General features: G+C 43.3%; 1 protein-coding gene across 1 annotated transcript in view; it reads right to left on the bottom strand.

Moving 5' to 3' along the window:
• HDAC8 (histone deacetylase 8) overlaps window positions 1-18,830 on the bottom strand; it is a 242,204-nt gene that overhangs the window by 8,635 nt on the left and 214,739 nt on the right. Inside the window, exon 10 of the mRNA XM_060086882.1 lies at window positions 17,132-17,237. Within this exon, the coding sequence (XP_059942865.1) occupies window positions 17,132-17,237 (106 nt within the window). The remainder of the gene's footprint in view (window positions 1-17,131; window positions 17,238-18,830) is intronic.

The following is an 18,830-nucleotide window of genomic DNA, read 5'->3' as shown; positions in this document are numbered from 1 at the left end:
ATATGAGGCACATTTTGGGAAAAATTATCAAAGGGATCACTTTTGGACAGTTGGTGCTTGGGCTGCTTTGCTGCCATGAGCCTTTAGTATCTGCGAATCTTGGATGTGGCACCCCCTCCCCATGTCTGCAGTGGGCTAGGCCCTATGCTGGGTGCTGGGGCCACAGAGGAGAACAAGACACAATTCTTGCCCTCAAGGAGCGCTCAGTCTAGCAAGGAAGGCATATATGGAGACAAACACATCATAGTCCATAGCAACAAGCCAATATAATACCAGTCTGTACAGAGTGCTGAGGGCATACAAAGAGAGGGCATGGAAGGCTTCACGGAGGAGGTGGCATCCTGAAGGGCAAAGGGAGAGAGAATGTTCCAGGCAGCAGGAACAGAGCAGGATTTATAAAGGCACCTGCAAAGTTTTTGTGGCCAGAGCACAGGATGAGGGTCAGGGACAGGGGTGGGAGGTGTGCTATGAAGCTGCAGAGATGGTCAGAGGCCAGATTATCAAGAGCCTAGAAGACCGTGGTCTTATCCTAGAGGCCATGGGGAGCCTCTGAACAATTTAAAGATGGGGAGGAGGCCCATCTAGTGTGATCTAAGGCTAGAGCAAGTTCTCCAGCTGCGGCCCCATCACACCGGGCTTCAGGGTCTCACTCTTTACCTGGGAACGATGGCAGAACAAAGGATTTCTATGAAGCCTTGGGCACGTGCTGAAATGGATCGTTGATTTTAGTTTTTAGCTCTTAATTGTCAACTATATTGTTTGTCTTGGAATATAGATCCCCCACCCCGTTATCAGAAAGCCTTTCAATGACAATTAAGTATAACCACCAATTACCACTTTCCTGCCTCTGACCTGAATTAGAACCTGAGGCTGTGAATTAATCCCCCAGGCTTCTGGCATTTATAGGATATCAGCACTTAAAGGACGTTACCCTGATGTTTCGGGTGCTCTGGTCTTAACTTGCAAGGGACCTACTGCAGTCTCAAACGGAATCGAAGCGATTTCTAAAATAGCCTATGATTCATTTTTTCTCCCCTCCTGTGCCTAAATCTGCTGGCTCCATGTGGAGGGATAGGCACAAGTAACTGGAGAGGTGACATCACAGGAGTGTGCTGCATGCCTGCCAGCCAGCCAGCTTGTGGAGCTCAGCCTCAAGCGGTCTATCTGGGCGATGCCTCCCAGCCACTTTGGAGTCACAGCTCCAGGTTCTTCGGTCCATGAGCTTTCTCCACATTTCTTTTTGAGACAAAAATTCCGGGCCGGGAAATCCAGGATAATGGGAATAGCAGCAGCAGGAAGAATAATACAGCCTTACGTCTGTATAATGATTTAGAGTTGTGAAAGCCATTTGCTCCATTTTCCTCCACCCAAACACCAGTGGGAAATGGAAGCTGGGATTTTAGGCCTGCACTGGAGACAAACTCTCACTCTCTTACACAAAAGAGCAAAGTGCTAACATTCCCTGTTCCCCTCAAAGTACATCCTGATTGGGCCTTGGATGCCACCAGAAGGTCAGAGAGATTCCTTTCAGCTTCTAGGTGCCTCCTGGAAGAGAAATTCTCCAGGACAAATTTGCCTGGCAGGCACAATCTATGAACCATGCCATCCTGATGTAGCTAGCAAGTAGTGCCAGTCCCAGCACTGCCAACTTCTTCTGCACACCCTGCCTTACAGTCCCTATGGTCCCGAAGACCTTTACTGGAGCCAAAGGCATAGCCTCTAACTGTGGAGCCCCGAAGGTAGGGTGTGTCATGAACATCTGGAAGTGCCAACAGCTGCCACGGTAGCTCAAGGTCCCGTGAAAGGAAAAAAACACCGCTGTATCAGCCATCATTGTGGATCCTGCAGTGAAGCGCCACTGAGCCCGCCCGTGAACAGCCGAGGAGTGGGGTGGAGGGATTCCTTCCTTGGAGGAGCCATAAAAATAGTTCTGCAGTGGTCTCATGTTGGCTCTGTGATATTCAAGCACCTGGTCTCAGCATAGCTTGGTGTCCCCAATGCTCTATTGCTACTGCCAGCATAAGAAGTCTCCCAGCCTGGCTTCCTTCCCCTGCTCCTCCTCAGCATTGTGGCTGCCAGGCAGGACACCAAAGGGGTGGCATACTCTTGCTTGGCCTTCTTGGTTAAATTTCAGTGTCACGTGTGTGTGTGTGTGTGTGTGTGTGTGTGTGTGTGTGTGTGTGTGTGGTGATGGTGTTGGTGGTGCGCCCAGAGTGGGGGTGGAACACGATGATAGGATCAGTGACCCACAGCTGCTTAGCAGTGTTGCGAGAGTGGCAGGTGCTGTGGCTGCTGTAGCAAGATTCACTACGTGAATTCAGAATGAGCCAGTGCAAGACCATAGGTGCCGGTTAGTGCCATGAAAATGTCATCTTGGTAAATCAAGAGGCTGTACTCATGCAATTCTGTCTGTTGGAAACCTTGGCGGGGTATAAAAGTGATCCTTTGGAAAGCTGAATCGGTAAACCTATATGTGGAAAGTGACAGGCAGAGCAGAACATCATCACCTCCAAAGCGGAGAGGCCTCCCAGAACTTGTTTTCCAGCTCATGGGGGATATGGGCACCTATGAAAATAAAGGATCGCCGCCTCAGCCTGTTTTAGAGATGTGAATAAAAATCTTGGCTGGGGACCGTCTCCTCTCTGGTTGACTGATTTTCCAATTGATTTGTATTTATTAGCTAATGAAATTAAAGTTGTAAAAATGATAACAGAAACATAATAAATCTCTCCCACAACTGGCTGTTTCTATGTCACTATGGTGCATTCCTCACTTTGATTACTTCAAAGTCTATTATTTTGTTCTCAATTATTCTGTTTTTCTGGCACTGGAGAAAATCAATTTGTTTTATTTTCTCTTATTCATGCACTCAATTATGCTCTTTGGGCACATTTAATCACTTTGATGTTTTCATTTTATGGCCCGTCTCTAGGCACTTCAGCTGCATTGCTGCCAACGGGCAAGCAGGGCTAATTTGCATGACACAATAGACTTGAAATTCTAACTCAATTTAGAAATCTTTATGAAATCTCCCTCCAAAATATGCTTGGAGCTTCAAAGAGGGAGAAGGATGTGGGTAAACCAGGAGCCTATAAAGATGCTTTCCTTTCTCAAACACTGAGAGCTCTTTGGTGACCTGACCGTAACTTGGGGATGTCCCTGTCCAGGTACAGCAGAGCAGTCCACGGGATGGGGTGCCTGCAGAGTTTCCTCTGGAATTTTGTGGTGAGAATCTTGCAAAGGCTGTCCCTTGGCAGCAAGGCCAGGGAGGTTGGGCCTGCTTACTCTGGCATACACTGCCCCTCAGCACTGCTGGATTTGGCGGCAGTGCTAAAGACAGCACCTGAATCTCAGTTGGTTAAAGTGCCTCCGGGTAGATGGAGACAATTGTCAACAGTTAGTCACTCCAGAACCCTGAGTGGTTTACCTTATTTTCTCTAATAAGTTCCAACACCCCTTTTGCCCCTTGATTACTTTAGAGCTAAAGGCTGGAGAGGACTAAAGTGATATAATTGCTTTAGGCATGAACTTTGGACAAACAGGAAAAAAAAGCTTAATTAAACACATTAGAGGCCTCCAACTATTCTTTAAAAGTTTTTGGTGTGTTGCCTACAACAACCATCAGCTCTACCTGGCAGAAAGAAAATTCTGTATTTCTTCTTCTGAACTTTGTGTATGATCTTCAGTTTCTCATGTGGAATCCCAGCTCCCTCCCTTACTTGCTGTGCGGCCCTGTACAAGCTAATCAACCTCCCTACGTTCTTTCCTATGTTAAATGGGGCTAATAATTTTATCTACTTCAGGGATAGGTTTGTTTCCTAAACTTCAGTACTGTTAAGAATTTCACTATGTACACATATCACTTATGTGGAAACCTCTCTTACACTCTTAACAAAAACCTTAAATTCATCCTAAGCAAGGTGTCTGTGAAATCAAAGTGTTTGATGTGGTATTTATATTGATATTCCTTTTTAATACACATTAAAACATACATACATGAAATACACCAAATTCATTCCTGCTTAAGAAGCTTTGATCCTGCTCTCCCCTTCATCTAGAATGTTCTTCATCCCAATTTTTGCAAAACTCCTTCCCTTACTGCATTAAACTCTATTCCCAAATGTCACCTCCTCAGGGAGGCCTTTACTGGCTATCCTATCTAAAATAGCGCTCTTTCCAAGTTTATCAGTAACCAACCACTAAGTATTTATTTATTTGCTCACTGTCTATCTCCCCCATTAGAACGTAAGCTCCATGATGGGCAAGGCCTTCACCTGTCCTCTTTATATCTCTATCATGTAGAAGAGTGCCTAGCACATATTAATACCAATTACATGTTTGTTGAATGAATGAAACATAAAAATAAAAAATCAGCCTAGTGGTAACCAGGCTCCCCTTCCACCCCATAAGGGTGGTGTCAGAAAAGGAAGAGTGAAAAACCAGGACTTTCATCTCCGCTCAATGGCAAGGAGGCCCACCCACCACTGTGTCAGTGGAGGCCACATGGGGAGCAGTAACAAGGTGCCACTACCATCCCTGGCCAGGGTGGTACCTTGAGGTTGAGTGGGGAGCCTGAATTTCCACCCCTGCCCAGTAGTAATGAAGTGCCCCTCCTCCCCCCAGACTGTCAATGACAGCTGAGTGGAGAACCTAGACTTTTACCCCCACCTGGAGGCAATGGGGTGGTGCTTCCCTTCCCTGCCAGCATGGTGTCAGAGGAAGCCTGCCGAAACAAGATTTAAATAAGGTGCAGGATTTCATAAAAATATCTAAAGTGTTCAGGAGATAATAGAAAATCACTCATACCAACAACTGAAAACTCTTAACTTGAATGAGAAAAAGGCAAACAAGAGAGGCCAATGTAGAATGACAGCAATGTTGGAAATATCCAATAAGTACTTTAAAGCAGGCATCATAAAAATACTTCAACAGGCAATTATAAACATGTTTGAAACAAATGAAAAAAAATGTCTCAGCAAGGAAATAGAAGAAATAAAGAAAAATTAAATGGAGATTTTAGAACTGAAAAATTCAATAAGTGAAATAAAAAAAACTCAACAGATGGGCTCAACAGCAGAACAGAGAGGGCAGAGGAAGAATCAGTAAACTGGAATCTACAGAACAATAGAAATTACCTAATTTGAACAAAAGACAAAAAATAGTCAAAAAAATGAGCAGAACCTCAGGGGTCACATGGGACTATGATAAAAGATCTAACAGTCATGCCACCAAGGTCCCAGGGGAAGAGGAGAAAGAAGGTGGGACTGCAAAAGTATTTGAAGAAATAATGGCTAAAGATTTCCCAAATTTGGCAAAAGATAAAACCCTACAGATTAAAGAAGCTGACTGAATTCCAAACGGCCTAAACTCAAAGATCCAAACCAAGATCTATCATAATCAAATCCCTGAAAACTAAAGTAAAAGAGAAAATCTGGAAAGCTGAAAAACAAAAACAAAGGCTTACCTATAAGGGAAACATAATTCAAATGACAGTGGTTTTCTCATCAAAAACCATGGAGGCCAGAAGGAGGTGGTTCAGCATTTTTCAGGTGCTGAAAGAAAATAAATGTCAACCCAGAATTGTACATCCAGTGAAAATGTCCTTCAGGAATGAAGGGGAAATGCAAATATTCTCAGAGGAAGGCAAACTAAGAGAATTTGTTGCTACTAGACCCACCCTAAATGACTAGCTAAAGGAAGTTTTTGACATGGAAAGGAAATGATGAAAGAAGAAATATTGGGACTTCCCAGGTGGCGCAGTGGTTAAGAAGTTGCCTGCCAATTCAGGGGACACGGGTTCGATCCCTGCTCCAGGAAGATCCCACATGCTCCGGAGCAACTAAACACGTGTGTCGCAACTTCTGAGCCTGTGCTCTAGAGCCTGCGAGGCACAACTACTGAGCCTGTGAGCCACAACTACTGAAGCCCACGAGCCTAGAGCCCATGCTCTGCAACAAGAGAAGCCACCGCAATGAGAAGCCCGCGCACCGCAATGAAGAGTAGCCCCCACTCACCGCAACTAGAGAAAGCCCGCGCGCAGCAACGAAGACCCAACGCAGCCAAAAATAAATACATAAATACATAAAATTAAGAAAAAAAAAAGAAATCTTGAAGGAAGGAAGAAGGAACAATGCAAAGGGTAAAAATATGGGTAAGTATCATAGATTTTTCTTCTCCTCCTGAGTTTTCTAAATTATGTTTGATGATTGAAGGAAAAATTATAACATTGTCTGATGTAGTTCTGAATATATAGAGAGGAAATATCATTAGATTATATAATAACACAATTAGATTACAAGTGGGGGAGGGGAAGAGGGGAAAGGGACTTAAAAGTAGGTAAGGTTTCTACACTTCACTCAAACTGGTAAAATGGCAATACCTGTAGACTGTGATATGCTACATATGTATAATACATACCCAGAGCAATCACTCAAAAGCCTATACAAACATATACAGACAAAATTACTGCAAATAAATCAAAATGGAATTTGAACAAAGGTATAAGTTGCCAACAGTAAAGGTAAAGAAAACAGAGAAACAAAGAATAGAGGGAACAAAGAGAAAACACAAAATAAAATGGCAGATTTAATCCCTAATATCAAAATTGCATTGAATATAAATGATCTAAATACACCAATTAAAAGACAAAGATTGGCAGAGTGGCTAAAAAAATGATCCAATTATATGCTGTCTATAAGAAACTCACTTCAAATATAAGTAGGTTGAGAGTAAAAGGATAGAATAATATATGCCATGAAACATTAGTAAAAAAAAAGGAGGAGTGGCTATATTGATATTAGATAAAGTAGACCTCAGAACAACAAAAAAATTACCATGGACAAAGAAGGACATTACATAATGGTAAAAGGGTCAATCTACCAGGAAGATATAGCAATCCTAAATGTGCATGCACCAAACAACAGAGCTTTAGAGTACCTGAAGCAAAACCTGATACACCTATGAGGAAAAATAGATAGATCCACAATTAGAATTAGAGAATTCAACATCACTCTCTTAGCAATTTTTAATAGAACAACTAGACAGAAAATTAGCAAGGATATAGAATAACTCAACAATGCTACCAACCAACAGGATCTAAGTGACATTGATCAAATAATCCACCAAACAACAGCAGAATATATTACATTCTTTTCAAGCACTCACAGAACACATGCCAAGATAGACCATATACTGGGTCATAAAACAAGCCTCAACAAATTGAAAATATTTGAAATTATACAGAACATGTTTTCTGACCACAGTGGTATCAAAGTAGAAATAAAAAAAAAAAACCTCCTGAAAAAAAACCTTCAGGTCCAGATGGTCTCATTGGAGAATTCTACTAAAGATGAGAATTAACATAAATTCTATACTCTCTCTTGCAGAAAACAGAAGAGGAGGTAACACTTCTGAACTCATTTTTATAGGGCTAATATTGCCCTGATACTGAAAGCAAATGATGGTGTCACAAAAAAGAAAACTACAGACTAATATCCCTTATGAATATAGACGTAAAGTCCTCAACAAAATATTAGCAAATAGAATTCTGAGCAATTAATTCTTAGAATTAGCAAACAGTTCCTAGAATTAGAATATATATATATATATATATATATATTTTTTACACCATGAACAAGTGGGGTTTATCCCAGGTATACAAAGCTGGTTCAGTATTTGAAAATCAATCAATGTAACCTACCATATTAAAAGGCTAAAAAGAAAAATTACATATATACTGGTATTAGTGTCAACTGATGCAAAAACAGCATTAAATAAAATTCAGCATCCATTCATGACATAAATTCTCAGAAAACTAGGAATATAGTGGGGTACTGCCTCAACTTTTAAGGAAAATCTAAAAAACCTATAGCTAACATCATGCTTAATGGTAAAAGACAATGTTTTCCCTCTAAGTTCTGGAACAAGGCAAGGATGTCTGTCCTCACCGCTCTTATTCAACATAATACGGGAAGTCTAATCCAGTGTAATAAGGCAAGAAAAGGAAACAAAAAGCATATAGATCAGACAGGAAGAAATAAAACTGTCTCTATTTGCAGATGGTGATTTATGTAGAGAATCTTAAGGAGTCTACAAGAAAACAGCCAGAAATAACAAATGAGTTCAGGAAGCTCACAGGATACAAGAACAATATACAAAAATTGTATTTCTATATACTAGCAATGAACACATGGAAGCCAAAATGAAAAACATAATAAATCAATAAAAGAAAAACTTAGGTATAAAACCTGTTAAGGATGTGTATGCTGGAAATGACAAAATGCTAATGAAGGAAATCAAAGAAGATCTAAATAAGTGGAGAGACATACCATGCTCATGGATTGGAATTCTCTCTAAATTGATATACAGGTTAAACACTATTCCTAACAAAATCACATCAAGGTTTTTTTTTCTAAAGATATAGACAAGGTTATTCTAAAGGTTATATGGAAAGGCAAAGACACTAGTATAGCTAAAACAACTTTGAAAAAGAAAGGGGAATCACTCTGATTTATTATATAGCTACTACAGTAATCAAGACAGGAATAGGTATATAGATCAATGGCGCAGGAGAGAAAACCCAGAAAAAAGACTGAGACAGTTGCCTTGGAGTCAATGACAGTTTTGGAAAGGGAGGTGGTCCTAGGGAGATATCTGGATTTTCAGCCCTTCTACTAGATTGAAGAGGCTTTACATCATGACATGCTTTTCAAGACAAATGGAAGCACCCTAGAATTACTAGAGGTACCTAAGAAAGGAATCAGTACCTCAAACATGTAAAATAGAACATCTCCAGTCCCTTATTTTTCCAGCTGTGTGCAGGTACAGTGAGCAGATTTTGTAAACCAAAAACTGGGACATAAGGTCTGATAAAAGATTATTGTCTTAAAAAGCTCCAACATGTATTTCTTTTTTTCTGACTATAAAAGCAATACACGTTCATGCTAGAAATTTTGAAAAATACAGAAAAAGAATACAGAACAAGTAAAAAATTACCCATAATTTCAATCCTACCATCAAAGATAACTACTGTTGGCACTTTGGGTATATTTCCTTCTAGTGTTTTTCTAAGCATATCCACACGCTCACTCACACACACATTATGTATATTTACAAAATTGAGACTATATGGTATTAAATCATTTCATATCTTTTTTTTCACTTAAGATTGTTACCATGAGCATTATTCTCTTGTCATCAAATTATCTTTAAAAATTTATTTTTAATTGGCTGCAACAAATTCTTCCATGTAGTTATACTGATATTGTATCATACCTCAAACTCAATGTATTGAAAGAGAACACATCAAGTATATGTTTCTGTAAAACTATCCCCCACCCCCAATGGCTCCCCATCCCAGTTGGCATCCAGGCTGGAAACCTCAGAGTCATCTTTACTCCTTCCTTTCTCCTTGATCCCCTATAAATGACATACCTCCAAGTGCTGTTGATACTCTCTTCTTAAGAGCTCTCAGCCATTCAGGAGGAATAGGATAGGGAGTAGCCTACCACCACTGTTCTGGTACAGGTCTTTGCAGGCTCACCCTTGGAATACCACCATGATCCATCCAAACATCACTGCATCATGTCATGTCCTAATTCCAGAACCTAGAATGGCTCCTACTTTATTGTATCTGATATGGACAATTCAGCCTGAAATTCAAGGAAACCTGCCATCTGCCCCGGGCTCCCACCTATCCAAGTTTCCGTTGCGTATGAGCACTTCCCTGTTCTATCTATTCAAAACATCCCAGCCTTCTGAAAGCACTCTCCTTAAAGTCTTACTTCTCTTCTTCTTCTACCTTGCATCAGCCCTTATTATGTCCTGATGTGTCTAAGGGGGTTAGTTTTGTCTCCTCACCTAGACTTCTCAACTGTTTTTCAGAAGCAGGGTTAATGTCTTAAACTTCTCTTATATCTCCCATGACACCAAGCACATGGGAAGTTCCAAAAAATATTCATTGATTGATTTAGCCGGGCTTTAAAGTGGAGACACAATGATACTTCTTAAAATCGACCTCATTCAGAACCTCACTTTGGGAGACATTGCAAGGTGGGAAGGGTTTACTAGGGGCGATTGGAAAGAGCAGACAGGGATGATGAGTAGACTTGACTGAGCAATAGTGCCAAGAAGAGGAGGGGCACCAGGCCTAGATTCAAATCCTGATGTCACCACTTACTTGTTACGTGACTGCGGGCATGTTACGTTAGCTCTGCGGGCACCAGTTTCCTACCTCATGAGGTAATAGTGAGGATGAAATGAGATCAAGTATGTAAAGAATCCAGCATGGTGACGCACACTAGGCTTTCAATAATGGGAGTTCCCACCTCCTGGATTTAGGTAGGTATTTCAAGTCTTCAAAAGTAACCTGCCGGGCCTCCCTGGTGGCGCAGTGGTTGAGAGTCCGCCTGCCGATGCAGGGGATATGGGTTCGTGCCCCGGTCTGGGAGGATCCCATATGCCGCAGAGCGGCTGGGCCCGTGAGCCATGGCCGCTGGGCCTGCGCATCCGGAGCCTGTGCTCCGCAACGGGAGAGGCCACAACAGTGAGAGGCCCACATAACGCAAAAAGGGGAAAAAAAAAAAAAAAAAAAAAAAAAGTAACCTGCCAAGGGTTTTCATCGTTTGTTAAAAGCCGCCGTCAAAGTTACTAGAACTTTGGGGAGCAGCCTTCATTTTCATTTTAGAATTTCTAAAATTTTCAGCATGATATATTTACAAATTTTTTGTTTAATAATGACAGTAACAACAACAATAACCAACCTTTCCAATTCTTACACACTTTAGTGAAGCAAGCGAGGCTCCTGGAAGAGACCACAGTGGGCTGAAGAGGGATGAAGAAAGGATAGGGGATGGCAAAGGGAGATAAGGGATGGACATCACAGAGATCCTCACCTGAAGTCATGCAAATTGGCTCAGAGTAGCCTCCACTATCCTGCTCCAAAGTCCTTTCAAGAAGCCCTAAAGCAAATGGTCAGTCTGTCTTGGGACTAACCCTGGCTTTCAATTTACCCTCATGGCTTCTCAGGAAGCAAGAGAAGGTGTGGAAGTAGGCCAGAGTTTCCACTGTGTAGAGTCCCACAGGGCAGGAGCACTGTTTCAAGCTGGGGGCTCCAACAGGCCTTGGACATGCCCAGACCTGATGCCCCAATTGCTAGTCCCTAGAAGAATGTCAATCCCAGACTTCAGGCTGCTAGAGGAGGTGCTGCTTACATTCAGCACAGTGGTTCTCCCAAGAATATTACCGGTAGATGTGCAAAGGGTCTCAGCTTGGGGCTGTGGAACTGTAAATAGGCTGGGCCTGGTGACCACAGCACACTTCAGGCAGCAGGAGTCATGTGGGCTGGCTTCGTCCACCTTCTGTCCTTCTCTTTTACTTCTCTACTCATCTCAAAATGGAGTGGACGTTTCAATTACAGTATGGTGGGGTGAGAGGGGCATGGCTAAAAGACCTAGGTCAGGGACCAGAATTTCAAATGTTGTCCATGGCTGATTTCCTCCCATTTCCAGAGAGACATCAGATTTCAGATGCTTTGGATCAGCCACAAGGAAGGAGCCGGGTGTGTAGTACAAGGTGGGAGGGGTTTACCAGGGGTAATTGGAAAAAGCAGATGATGAGTAGGCTTGATAGGGCAACACTGCAAAGGGAGGAGGGGCACTGGTAAGGCCAAAGAGCCTGACTCCAAAGTCTCAATTCAGACAGACCCGGGGTCAAATGTCTGCTCCACCACCTATTAGCACAGTGTGTGGCACAGAGTAGGTGCTTAGTAATTCCTTGCTGAATGACTGAATAAAGGTAACCTTGGCCAAGTCATTTATCCTCTCTGAATTCCTCATCTGTAAGATAAATAGTAGCTATTATTCTTATTATTTCTCCTGTGGTGTCTCTCCCCACACCCGTATCAGTTTGCTGGTCCATCTCCCCAACCCAGCACCATAGAGGCTGCCATACTAAGCCTCCTTCTTTAAGGGTCAGAAAGGGCAGATGGGCACAAGGCCTGCTCTTTCCTCTTGTGTCCTCCCCCCACCTCCTCTTCTCCTCCTGCTCCTTTCCTCCTGGTCCCATTTGCTTACTTTTCTAACTTAGGCAAACTTGGGGTAGAATCTGGGAACATAGAGCAAGTGTAGAAACCTCCAGTTACAACTGCAACACATACTCACATATACACAACTTACCTTCCCCTCCCCCTCACCCACCAGGTCGGGCCTGGGCTGCAACATGAAGCTTTTGGCCCCCTAGGGACTTTTACTTAATTCAAATGTCATCAGTACCAGGGATTAGAAAACCTCTACCCCTGTTTCCCCATGCAGAGCTAGGCAGGCTCAGGGAGCTAGCTGCCTCTGGGGATTGATCACATCAGCACTGTTCCAACTCTGGAAGGTTCACTGTGAGCCAACTCCTCTGGAGTACGTCAACCAGAGAGGAAAGACAAACAAGTTTGAGCACATGAAGATGGTGTGAGGGTGATTTTACAGTAGTGGTCATGAGCTAGGCTGAGCGATCCACTCTGTAACCCACACTTCCTTGTGAACAATGACACATATCTTCAAGATTCATTGGCACGAGAAGAACGATTTGTGGGAGCAACACATAGCTTTTCTCTGTATAAAGCTAACAGCTTGAATGGACTCTCCATAGTTTTATTTTTGTTATTTTTCTCTCTTAGAAAGTCTAATGGGCAGTAAAGATGGGATAAGGTGAGGTCCAAATCTGCCTGTGCCTCCAGTCATCCTGTGGCATATGGAATGCATCTCTATACGATGAACCTCCTCAGGTTTCATCTCCAATAGATTAAAAATCCCACCTTTTGTGCTTTTTTTTTTTGTGTGTGTGTGTGTGCTTCTAAGGGATGTGAGAAAGAGAGAAAATCCAAGCTCAAAGGTTAAACAAATTCAACCAGATATGCTGGTGAAACTCCTTCCCACAGAGTGGAGCTTAATCCATCCACTCCCTCATTGCCATCCACCTCCCCCAAATAATCCTTGCCTCTGCCCCACTACCTTTGTTTTTAATGGGGGGTGGGAATGAGTGGGGGGAGGGAGGCACTGAGAGAAATGGCCAGCCTCACAGAGGTTTTATATGCAAGAACAAATGATAGTCTTGTAGGCAGGTTCAGGAAAATCTTTCAGAGTGCAGAAAATTCAGCAGCTTTTCCACACTGACCATTGTCATGGCAACACACTATCTGATGGCAGCATGCGTCACCAGGCTGGAGGGGCACGGTCTCAGTATAGCAGGTTAGCCTGGCCATTTTTAGCAACATTTGGACTTCTTTCTAGCCTCATTTCTTCTAGGTTCAACTGAATTTCTTTTCGGTTCTGGACTTATGTGCTCTGCTCATTTGCATGGCTAGAACACAAGACTTTGTCAATATGAAAGGGATGGCTAAATGGAAAAATCTGAAGATTCCTAGTATTCTATAGCCATTCTACTTGCTGTCCTGGCTCCCCACCCACTCTCAGCCACCTAGTTTCTTTTCTTCTCCTCATCAATTCTTTCCTATACACAGCATTACCTCCCCTGTGCCCCCCCAACTGTGACTCATCTACCACCCCCTGCACTCTCATCATCTTCTTTTTATTGTTTTTCTATTTTCTCATTTTAATGTACAGCATCCTAGAATCTTAGGATTGGAAGGAACCTTGAAAATAACCTAGTATAATCACCCTCGTCCAAATGCAGGAGTCTGTCTACGATATGACCGTCAAGTGACTGTCTTGCCTCTACTTGTATGTCTCCAGCAATAGAGACCTCATTCCTTTCTGGGCAGTCTGTTCCACTTTGGACAGCTCTAATCGTTAGAAAATTCTTCTTTCTCTTGAATGAAAATCTGCCTTTTAATAATATCTGCACATGGAGCCTAGATCTGTGCCCTGTGACCGCATAGACTCTGTCTATGCCCTCTGCTCTGTGACAGCCTCTCAGAGATATAGGACCACATCCCCCTGGGTCTTCTTTTCTCCAAAAGCCCAGCTCCTCCAACCAGACCTCTTGGAGCCTGGGCTCCAGTTCTCTCCCCATCCTAACTGACCTCCTGGAGCATATGCTCCTATTTGTCTCCAGTTCTTTTAAAGTGAGGTCGATACTGCATTAGCATCTCTGGAGGCCACCTTGCCTTGGTGGCTCACACTGACGAAACTCCCTAACTCTCTTGCAGACAAAATGCTGCAAAGCCATGTTTCCCATCTTGTGTGTGTCCAGTTGCTTTTGAGGACCCAATTCCTAGTCCATATATTTTCTCCCAGTTTAATTTCATGGCGTTGCAGCCAGAATATTGCTTTAACCTATCAGGGTCTTTTTTTTTTTTTAACATCTTTATTGGAGTATAATTGCTTTACAATTGTGTGTTAGTTTCTGCTTTACAACAAAGTGAATCAGTTATACATATACATATGTTCCCATATCTCTTCCCTCTTTCGTCTCTCTCCCTCCCACCCTCCCTATCCCACCCCTCCAGGCGGTCACAAAGCACCGAGCTGATCTCCCTGTGCTATGCGGCTGCTTCCCACTAGCTATCTACCTTACGTTTGGTAGTGTATGTATGTCCATGCCTCTCTCTCGCTTTGTCACAGCTTACCCTTCCCCCTCCCCATATCCTCAAGTCCATTCTCTAGTAGGTCTGTGTCTTTATTCCTGTCTTACCCCTAGGTTCTTCATGACATTTTTCCCCCCTTAAATTCCATATATATGTGTTAGCATACGGTATTTGTCTTTCTCTTTCTGACTTCCTTCACTCTGTATGACAGACTCTAGGTCTATCCACCTCATTACAAATAGCTCAATTTCGTTTATTTTTATGGCTGAGTAATACTCCATTGTATACATGTGCCACATCTTCTTTATCCATTCATCCGATGATGGACACTTAGGTTGTTTCCATCTCCGGGCTATTGTAAATAGAGTTGCAATGAACATTTTGGTACATGACTCTTTTTGAATTACGGTTTTCTCAGGGTATATGCCCAGTAGTGGGATTGCTGGGTCATATGGTAGTTCTATTTGTAGTTTTTTAAGGAACCTCCATACCGTTCTCCATAGTGGCTGTACCAATTCACATTCCCACCAGCAGTGCAAGAGTGTTCCCTTTTCTCTACACCCTCTCCAGCATTTATTGTTTCTAGATTTTTTGATGAGGGCCATTCTGACCGGTGTGAGATGATATCTCATTGTAGTTTTGATTTGCATTTCTCTAACGATTAATGATGTTGAGCATCCCTTCATGTGCTTGTTGGCAGTCTGTATATCCTCCCTGGAGAAATGTCTATTTAGGTCTTCTGTCCATTTTTGGATCTTTAAAAAAATCTTTTAAAAAATCTTGACTTCCATGTAACTTACATATCCTCTAAGATTTATTATTATTATTATTATTATTATTACTATTTTTTAACCAACCCTCAAACTAATCTTTTATCTCAAGTCTTTTCAAAATTTATTCCTCTTTTGGGTTTCTTACCTTTCCTAGTTCTCTTCCCTTTGAATTACTTTCCTTACGTCTTCTCTCCCTTGTCATTTCCATTTCCTCAATAGCAAGATGTCACCTGTCTCTGGAGATAAGTGCCTGGGTATGTGTGCAGGAAAGCATGAGGGCATACAGATATCTGCACATACCCAGGTGTGAGCAAGTAGCTGCAGAGCCTTGTTTGGTTTCTCTGTTTCTATTGCTTTGTCTGTGCTCTACCAGGATTTAGAGGCTGGATGAGGGGGAAATGGCAAGGTAGAAGGAAAAGGGGTAAGAGAAGTTGGTCCAGGATCTGAGAAGGGCAGTAGGAAACTAGGGTGGGAGCATGAGTGTTAATCGGGGCTGCAACGCAGTGAGAAGGGCTGAAGAAGGGCCAGGAAAAGAAAGATTTTAAAGGCCTTAAAAAGGTTGGAGGAGGGAGGGGGATTTGGTTAGGAAGTGAGGACTTCTGAGGCTGGTAGTCATTGAGAGGCCAGAGGGAGGTGGCTTGAAACTGCAGGGTCAAGGAAAGGCTGAGGGATGTGGGACACCTGAGAGGGGCAATAAGCATTGCTATGAGCACCTTATGAGTCTATGACTCTTGAGCTTAGAAACGCTTCTCTGGTCAAAGGAGCCTGGGATGTGGAGTCCCGGCGTATGGACTCAGCTGTTGTCACAGACTTGGCTGTACTAGAGGATGGGGCCTTAATATCACCCTCGGCAAAGACCCCCAGGGTACAACGTGTTCCCTCAGACTAACTCTGACACAGAATAGGCCTCCCTTTCATGCTAGATTCTATTCCAATGAGGGAGTCAAAGTTAGGAGAACTGGTGCTATCTTGGTTGTTAGATGAATAAACATGGGAATTTCACTCTCCAGGATAGGCAATGTGATACCTTTGGCCTCTTAACTTTGCAAATAATTAGGATCCAAAAAAATATGCACACGTACACACATTCAATTAAATAGGAATGTGGGTGCCAAAACGACTTTTAAAAAATGGTAGGTGAAGTGAGTTGAGTTGAGAAGCAGCAGCTGGGGTTGGGAGGGGGGCTCTACCAATAGTGTCCCCAAACAGCTAGTGGACAGTGTGATCAAGAGGGCGATAACCTGATGACTGTCATTTTCCCTCTGTCCAGAGGCCAGAATAATTGGAGGCCAGCCTTAGGGAAGGGAAGGATAGGGCAACAGCCACATCTCTAAATGAGACTGGGGAACCCACTCCCAGGGCTTCAGAATCCCTGACTACTCATTGTGGGCTCACAGTCACTTGAGGCTCTACTGAACCAAGGGAACACATTGGAACAGAATGTCTGTGAGCACCCTTCACCCCTACCCCCAACCCAAGGTCTGAATTGACTTGATTTTCCCTCATCTTAGAGAGGATTTTACTGTTGCCCTTTTCAAAGGGAGGGTTCCAGGGCACACTTTAGAACTGGCTTTCCACTGGAGGTGCCTAAAGTTGAACCTTTTGTTCCCCTGAAGGTGACATTAGCTGGCCAAATGACAATCCCAACCAGAGTGACCAGTGTGGAATTCCAGCTACAAGCTCTCAGGCCAAGAAGAGGTTTCCCTTCCAAGTCGGTGTAAAGATTAGCCACCAAATGACAAATGGTATTGGGGGAAGTCCCCACTGATGGGTCACCACAAGCTGAGTGGAATGAGGAGGGCAGGACTCGAGGGGTGGTGCTCACCTTTGATGTAGTTGAGGATTTGCTGGACTCGGTGGGGCTCATTGCGGTCTGGCCGGCAGCTTGGCGTGATTTCCAGCACATAATCAGGACCATATGCTGTGAAAAACTGTAAGGAAAAGGGAAAGGCCAAAAAACAAACTAAACCACAGAAAACCTCCAAACCAAACCACATACAAACAGAACAATCAAGAGAAATCCACCGCTACTGACAAGGTAAGGGAGGTCCAGGTGGGCAGGGCAGGAGGATGCAGCAGGAAACCGTTCCCCATTTTCAAACCTCCCATGACAGTCCACTGTGAAATTCTTTGGCTTGGTGTTCAAGGTCCTCTCTGCTCACGTCTCAATTTTTCTCTCTAGCCTCTCTATCCCCCTGTTCTCTAGCCACACTGGCCTGCTCCGGGCTCTCCCAAATGAGACTGGGCTTGGTCCCCCCCCCACCACCCCGCCTCCCCCCGAGTATCTTTGCCATTGCTCTTTCCTGGGGTCTGCAAAGGCCCTCCCCCAACCCCTGCTGCCTATGAAAAACCTCCCCATCCTTCTAGGCACAGCTCAAATGTCACCTCCTTCACAAAGCTGTCCCTCATTCTCCACCAACCCCCAGAGTGTTCTGTTGGTACATCTCTTATGGCCCCTGTTCAACAAATCGACAGTGCTTGCCGGCATGTCACATACAGGTCACTGTGCCGGCTGCTGCAGGGGCTGTGAAGATGGACAAACCCTCCTCTGGGGGTGCTCTGGGTGCTCCCAAGCACGTTCTGCAGTGTGTAGAGATTTTTCAACAGCGACCTGATCTCCCTGCACTGGATTATCAACTCCTTGAAGGCAGGCAGCACCTGTGCCTTAGTCACCTCCTTGGTCCTCACAGACCAAGGCAGCTGCCTGTTAGTTTTGGTTGCCTTGAATTCCCTGACCCGGAATGTCAAATGAGCCTGGTTTCTCTAGTTTTTCTTTCTCCGTAGTAGAGTTTATTTGTTTTTAAATGCAGGGAATCAAAATAAAGGTCTTTGGATTCTATTTCTAGTTCACTAGATGATTCCTTGTGACCTTTGCTAAGTCACAATATCTGATTCAGCTTCTCTATTAGGGCCCGCTTGGGGAAAAACACCCCATGACAAAGGGAATCATTCAATTGGGATAAGCCTTTGAATGGGAAATATGCAAAGCTACTATTTCTGTTTAGTTTTAAACAGAAATAGTATTTGTGCACACTCTCTGGAGAGAGAGCATATGGTCCTTAACATTATGTGCTTTCAATAGTGATATTGTTAGGTGGTAAGTAAGCCAGGGAAATTCAAATTCCATGGAAAAAAATGGTACAGAGGGCATGAGCAAAAGGGATCTTGGTATGTGTCATGAATTTGATGTCATTCAAAGAGCCTCTAAAAAAAAAATCCAGGGTGATTGCCATTGCCACCAAATTATCCTTGTTAAGAGTCTGGATGTACATCTGGCACTGTGGGAGAGGTTGTGGAACAATCTCTAGGGATTCTAACAGTGTCTTTGTGGAACCTAGGGGGGTAATTTGATGGGGAGATGGCTTTTGCACATCCATGACAGAAGACTCCACACATCTAATTAAAAGAAAAATGACCAAGACTGTGCCAATGCTTATAATGCTTTTTTTTTTTTGGACTGAACTAAAAAGCAAAGAGGGGTCTAGTTCCTTCCTGCTGGGGTTATTACTCTCTGATGCCTGAAG

Source organism: Mesoplodon densirostris, chromosome X (assembly GCF_025265405.1).
Source record: "Mesoplodon densirostris isolate mMesDen1 chromosome X, mMesDen1 primary haplotype, whole genome shotgun sequence".
Taxonomy (NCBI): domain Eukaryota; kingdom Metazoa; phylum Chordata; class Mammalia; order Artiodactyla; family Ziphiidae; genus Mesoplodon; species Mesoplodon densirostris.
This window is presented reverse-complemented; position numbering and strand designations above follow the sequence as displayed.